At 43.4% G+C, this 7,169-nt stretch overlaps 1 protein-coding gene across 2 annotated transcripts in view; it reads left to right on the top strand.

Annotated features, from left to right (window-relative positions):
* Positions 1-3,986: 3,986 nt before the first annotated feature.
* LOC310781580 (uncharacterized protein) overlaps positions 3,987-7,169 on the top strand; it is a 71,963-nt gene continuing 68,780 nt past the window's right edge. For both annotated transcript variants that reach the window (XM_083642203.1, XM_083642202.1), the window contains exons 1-2: positions 3,987-4,309; positions 6,038-6,340. In XM_083642203.1, the coding sequence (XP_083498329.1) occupies positions 4,175-4,309; positions 6,038-6,340 (438 nt within the window). In that variant the 5' untranslated portion in view covers positions 3,987-4,174. The remainder of the gene's footprint in view (positions 4,310-6,037; positions 6,341-7,169) is intronic.

Genomic DNA, 7,169 nt, shown 5'->3' with positions numbered 1-7,169 from the left:
CTCCCCTGGGGAGACCCGCCTCCCACTTTGAAAAACTCTGGATTAACAGGTTAATTTCACTGACCTGAATAATATGGACAAACCCATCCACTATTTTCTGGACTCATGTTTTGCAGCAAAGTGTTGTCTGTTGCCATCTTGGGGGCCTAGTCGTGCGTTCCTTTATCGCAAAATAACTGGGATGTGGAGGCTAAATGACGTCACATCCGTTTTGTTAGCATTCCATTTGCAGAAAAGTTGAGCTGGGAAGTTCACTGTTCACTGGTCAGATCCACTAGCTAGCCAGGCTAGCCATTGTTAGCAATAACACTTGATAACAAGGCATTTCGTGGCATTTTGCGCATACAAACACTGCAGCCTCATGTCCACACAGATAGAAGTAGGCCGTGCTGTGTGTACAGCTGATTTAATGAGACACAAACAAGACAGAAGTGCTAAATAGCATTTATACGATTATAACTACTGTTGTTGCGCGGATCAGCCATGGCTGCTGAGGCTCCTACCGTAGGAGTCCTACGAGTTTGGAATGGGAAATACCAGCTCTAGTGACGTCACGTCCCAGCTCATGAACTTTGAACCGGTAAGATTACCAGTTCCCAGTTATAAAGGAATGCACGATTATGCAGCTCGAGATGGAGGTTTCCCAGAACCGCAGTTCTGCCTGCTATTGGTCCGTGATCGGCAAGCTGCGCGATAACTGGACAGGCGACCTGTCAATATTGTATTGTATATTGTATATTTTACTCCAAACGGGCAAGTTATCTAAAAAAATGACCCCCCTACAGTTGTTATGAAAACGTGAAATTAGCTATATAGACCAAAACCGTGTTTGAGTCTGTCGTATATTAAGTACATCAGGAGAAGAAGAAATGAACCACAGAAAAACGATGGAGAACATGATGTCTATTTAAAGTATTTGTTTTATTTGCAGAATGTGATATCTGACATGGCTCTCTTGTAGAGTCATGGAGAGAGATGGTCTTGAGTGTGTTCTCTGACCTCTAAACCTCTGTATTTAAAAACTTTCTAGATTGAGCCTCCTCCTCCTCTCAGCCTGTCCTATCCCACCCTCTCATCCAATCAGCTCCTTTCCCTAAATGAGTGTGTGCTGTCTGTCGAACCACTACAGTGTGTCACCTATCAATCAAACCCCCATCTGACAGCTGCCTCCATCCTTGAAAGGGCTTCCTGCTCCTTCCTGCTTAGATCCCCCAACAAATGGTTTTTATCTTCTTTTACGATGGCCTGAAGGGTTATTTCCCCCTTCTCCTGTCCTCTCATAAACAAAGCCACTGTTGCCTCTGTGTGTGCGTGGACCCCAAACTCCCTGCAAAAATGTGTGTAAGGCGTGAGCTCTCCTGTCTTCCCCTCGATCCTTTTGTTCCTCCCTGTGTTTACTGCTTTCTTCCCCCTGGCCTCTGCAGTCGGAATGTCTATCTCCTCTCCCCTCCTGCTCCTAGTTAGTTAAGCTAGTAACTAGCCTTGCCTAACTATCCTGTAGGCTACATCATAACTTAATATCTAAAAGACAATTATAAGATATAACTATAAATGATATAGGGGTTTGGCAGGCCAGACACCACAAGTCCATGCTGTAAAGATGGTTAATTAATTACTGTTACAAAGTAGGGCCTTTTTAACATGGGGGTGAATGGGGGACTTCTGAGACCTACCTCAAGTGGCCATTCGAGGAACTAGTTTCAGGATTACTTCCGCTTCTTCATGGAAAACCCCAGAGCTTGCCCACTGGTTAACCACTCACAGAGTACACCCACCTTCCTTTGTGAAAAAATGGGTGACATACTTTTGCCATTTCTTTTCTCTCTCCTGTCTCTTTTACTTTCTTTTTGTTTTTGGAAGCCAGGTGTTTGGTGCCCGCTTGGGACGCTGCCTTTATTTCGACGAGCACACACTCACACACTAGGGAGTTCCCCAAGCGCCGCTGACCTCATCCGACCGGTTGCTTAAATAGATTGAATTTGCGGAGGCAGGCTGCTGTATTCACTCATCAAGATGATCAGCTGATGTGGTTGCCTCAGTGTCACGTTTTAACATGGGGAAGTCAGACTTCCCATGCATGAAAATAAACCAAACTTTGCACAGAGGTCCAGTCCCATGCCAAACTAAGTTGACGTGAATTTGGCGCCAATAGTCCTGATGGTGGCGCTACAGCGACCGTCTAAAGTTTAAAACTTTGAAAATTCATAACAAATCAGGCATATGGGCTACGGATTTGGCACTTTCACCGAAATGTGTGCCCAAATGAGGAGAAACTTTTGTACGCTGCAACCTATGGCCAATTATGAAGTCTATGACCGCAAAACTGCAAAAACTGTAAAACGAATTAAACCCTACTCCTCCCACATTTCTTCTTCAAACGACACCAAACTCCAGCATCTGCATCGGTAGACTGTCCTCCACAAAAGTATCAAACAGATTTTTGATAGATACAAAATTGAGCCCACAGTGCATCAAAATGTTTTACTGTAAATGGTACTTTAAACAGCTAATGCAAATTCTTGCTAAATAAAGCTCGAATCTCCACGAAAAAAATTGACAAGATTTTGCTGTCAGAGTAGTTGAAGTGTGCAAAATCTAAGAATTGTATGTCAAAAACTGAATTTTTTACAGTATTTTGAATTCTGCCCTCACATAGCCTAAAGAGCATCGTAATTGCCCTAATTACCTAATGATGTGATGTCACTTGAGCAATGACGTCATCAGTGATGTCATCAGTGATGATGTCATCAGTGATGTCATCAGTTTTGTGACATCACTGATGATGTCATCTATAAATCACTCAGCCTTCCTCTCCATAACATCAGCTCTCCCAGTACCTCATCGACTCTACAACAGCAAGGAGGCAAGTAACGTCTGTCTGTCTGTCTCTCTGTCTGTCTGTCTGTCTGTACACCTTTCTAGAGACGAAGAAATATTTGTAGCCCTAGTATGAGTGCTAACTTATGATAGTGTTTTATTGTGTTTTAGGAAGCAAGGGTTCAGCTTCACTCTAGAACAGAGAAGACACAAGCTTCCCAAGTGGCTACTAGTCACGCAGCCTCCCTCTCCAGTGCATCTAACATCAGCTCTCAGTACCTCATCCACTCCTTCACAACAGCAAGGAGGCAAGTAACTTGCGTGTGTGACTGCCTGTCTGTATGTCTGTGCACTTTTTCTGGAGAGGAAAAATAATAAAATATTAGCAACCCTAGTATGAATGGTAACTTATAACGTTTTATTGTTTAAATGCAATGTTGTATTTATGCAACATTGCACAATTGTGCATTGTGACATCACTGATGATGTCATCAATGATGACATCACTGTTTGTGTGTATGTCTGTGCACTTTTGGAGAGGAAAAATAATAATATATTTGCAACCCTAGTATGAATGGTAACTTACTTGCCCGGCCACGACCCATTGCTGCGAGCAGCTATAATTTAAATTGGAACTCGCCACAGGTGATCGTCCGATAAGAACCACAGAGATGTCTTTAAGGCTTTATTGGGCAATCCGGCTGGTTGTAAGGCAGCTGATTACATAGTTGGCAGTCGAACAGGAACAGCAGAGAATCAAGAGAGGCAAACTGAAACATAGCTAGTTATCGCTTAGTTATCTTGGCATGTATGACATCACCGGTGACATCACAACTGCACTTATGACATCACTTATGACATTATCGATTACCTAATAGTCGTAGTGCCATCATCGGAGGTCGAGTCCATCGTGAGCTTCTCTTCTCTTCTCTTCTCTTCTCTTCTCTTCTCGTCTTGTCTCTTCTCTTGTGTGGTTTGAAAATTACATTTTTCTGGAACAAATTGTATTTTCAGACTATAGATATAGTTACTATAGATTTATTTAATTAAAATGTATCTTTGGAACAAAGCTCATGTGCACCAATAGGTATTGTATTTTGAAAGTATTGACCGGAAGTGTCCTTTACTCTGGCTGGCTTGACACTGGTGAAGTGGCGAGTGAAGGAATTTATCAAACCACTTTTTTCCCCACTTCACTGCATCGGCGAACTCAAGAAAGTAGAGTGGAAATTTACCCGAAGTCAAACACAGTAAACACCAGGCCACTGTGGGAAAAGGGGGCGTGGACGCGGGGTAAAAAAGCAAGACAACTTTTCAAACCTTTGTACTTTTGAAAAGAGACCGAAGCTGTTGCAGGATGGACCCGAGCAAGCCGACTGCTCCAGGTCCTGGATGGACCTCTGATGAGAAAGCCATGATGGGCCAGACGCCCCCTCCACCCTACCAAGACCAGCCCCAGTACAACCCAGCATACCCCCCAGCTAACCTGCAGGTAGGCAACAACTTCCAGGCAGGCCCTCACAGATGAAAACCGCTCAGCCCTTTTGTTGGCATGAACTAAGTAGGCTACATCATAGAAAATAATTAATCCTATCATAAAATTGCGAAGTATAGTTATTTAATGCTACAGCAATTATTGGACCTAGTCCAGCAAAATATTTTAAAATAATTTAGTCATGTATCAAAATCGAATTTCTCTTAATAAAGCAAGTGAAAAACATGCTACTTGTTTCAAGAAATTTCGCATCAAGTGAAGGAAAGATAACGTCATAAAAAAAAACTGAAATCAGAAAATGTCTGACTCAAAAGAATTGTGACTGCATTGCCTACTTGAATCACTATGCAAATATGAATGTATTTGAACTACCACCAAGCTACTGCCACATGTAGGCTAGTTTAACTACTAATTACATGTAGTTCACTACTCCTAACACTGTCTATGTCCTCTACATATCAAACCTGAAGTATGGCTGCCTATATTGTTTAGAATAACAAGACCTGGAGCAGTAACGGCAGTAACTGTTGTATAATGTATTGCAAATGCAATGCTAATGGATCCATTACCCAGCCCGAGATTTTAGGCAACATTTCAGCACAAAAAGTTACTTGAGAAAGAACGAATCTGAAAGGCTTTATTGTAAGGTGACCAGATTTCTGAAATGAAAATCGGGGACATTTTCAGTTCTGCAGTCAATATATCATTGACATATACAATGTTATTATCTATGAAATAAAATGGGGGACGATTATGGTTTAGTGTATTTTGACCACTAGGAATCTTGCGTGCTATGCTCGCTCAATTCCTAGACTTGTCCGCTTCGCGGCCTCGCCCGTCCTGCAGCTCGCATTCACAGCTCGGCCGCTGTGCGGCCTTGCCCGCAACTCGGCTGCTGTGTGGGCAATGAGACCAGCATCACTGATGATGTCAGATTTATGACATCACTGATGATGTCATCAGCGGGATTTATGACATCACTGATGATGTCACAGTGGGATCAGGGATTTATGACATCACTGATTATGTCACAGTGGGATTTATGACATCACGGATGATGTCACAGTATGATTTATGACATCACTGATGATGTCACAGTGGGATTTATGACATCACTGATGATGTCACAGTGGGACAGACACACACAGAGCCCGTGCTACCATTTATGTTGGGGATGGTACTATAATAAACTATGGTGCAAGCCGACTGATACCAAATTAAGACCTCGAGGAACACCATAGAAAATTTCATGCTCTGGTTTCATATAAAAAATGTTTGATATTTGGAGATTGCACTAAATGGATAACATCTGTAGCATGACATGTTTGGGACGATTGGAGGCTGTAGGTCTTCTAGTTTCATGATATAAGTTCTTCACTATACTTTTTAAAATTAGCCCGCTATAAAGCCTCTGAAAGACAGTAGTCGGCTGTGGACGAGGAGTAGACAATTGGGGACATTTTTGGGGACAGCTCCCAGCCGGGGACAGGTCACCAAAAACGGGGACGTCTGGTCACCCTACTTTATTGCCCGAGGGGAACATGATGTGCAGTATACATAATGGGCACATACACTCATTCATTATCTCACCATCCATCAGGACTTGTGGCTCAAATTTCAGTTTAATTTACTGTGATTGCTAATCACACTTCACAAGCCTGTTTCAATTGACCAGAAAATGGATTTGAATTGCATTTCAAGTCTCCATGTTATTTCATGTCACAGGGCTACCCTTCCCCACCGCAGTATGGGGATCCAGCGTATGGACAACAGCCATACCCCATGAGTGCTGGGCAGCAGTACCCCGGACAGCCTGGGCAGTACCCTGGACAGCCTGGGCAGTACCCCGGACAGCCTGGCCAGTACACCGGACAGCCTGGGGCCCCCACCATCACTGTCCAACCCACGGTGTACATGACCCGCCCCCCACTGGAGCACCCACTCAACGACTACCTTGCCTACTCCATCTTCACCATGCTGTGCTGCTGTTTCCCACTTGGAATAGCTGCCCTCATCTACTCCATCTCAGTGAGTTTCACCGCTGATTTCAGTAGGATTCATAGAGTCTGTCAGAGTTGCATTGTGGTCATGGTATTGGCCTGGTGCCGAGCCATAGATCACAGTTTGTTCAATGCAGTTTCCCTTGGCAACCATGTTTAGGCCCATTCACATAAATGGATAGCCTAACTATAATGATGACTACAATCTACAAACCTATTCAGAAACAAAGCCCCCCCCCTCCACACACACACACACACACACACACACACACACACACACACACACACATACACATACACATACACATACACGCACACACACACACACACGCACACACACACACCCAGACACACACACGCACACGCACACACACACACACACACACACACACACACACACACACACACACACACACACACACACACACACACACACACACACACACACACACATCCTCCCTCCTTAGGACTTGAATTTGATTGTTTGAAAATGTTTTATCATTGTTTCTACATCTTAAAAAATCACTCTGAGATCAGACAAAAAGATAATTATAATTTTGGACGTTTAAAAAGATTTCAACCTTTTTAAAGGTTGTAGTTGTCATAGTTATCTTAACACGTTCAGTGCCAGCGACGCCATATGGCGTCATTAGAAATTTACCGTACAGTGCCAGCGACGCCAAATGGCGTCATAACTCCAAATTGTTTTTTTGACGGGGGGGTGTCGATCTAAGCTTCTTACGTCGCCTCTAACAATATTGTAGCTATTGGAGGTCGATAACCTATTTTACAAACCCATTAGGTGGCGACAGCACTCTCCTGATCAGAGAAAAAGGAGCCAAACACACAGAAATAGT

The sequence above is a fragment of the Poromitra crassiceps genome (genome assembly GCF_964638095.1).
Source record: "Poromitra crassiceps genome assembly, chromosome: 1".
In the NCBI taxonomy this organism is placed as follows: domain Eukaryota; kingdom Metazoa; phylum Chordata; class Actinopteri; order Beryciformes; family Melamphaidae; genus Poromitra; species Poromitra crassiceps.
This window is presented reverse-complemented; position numbering and strand designations above follow the sequence as displayed.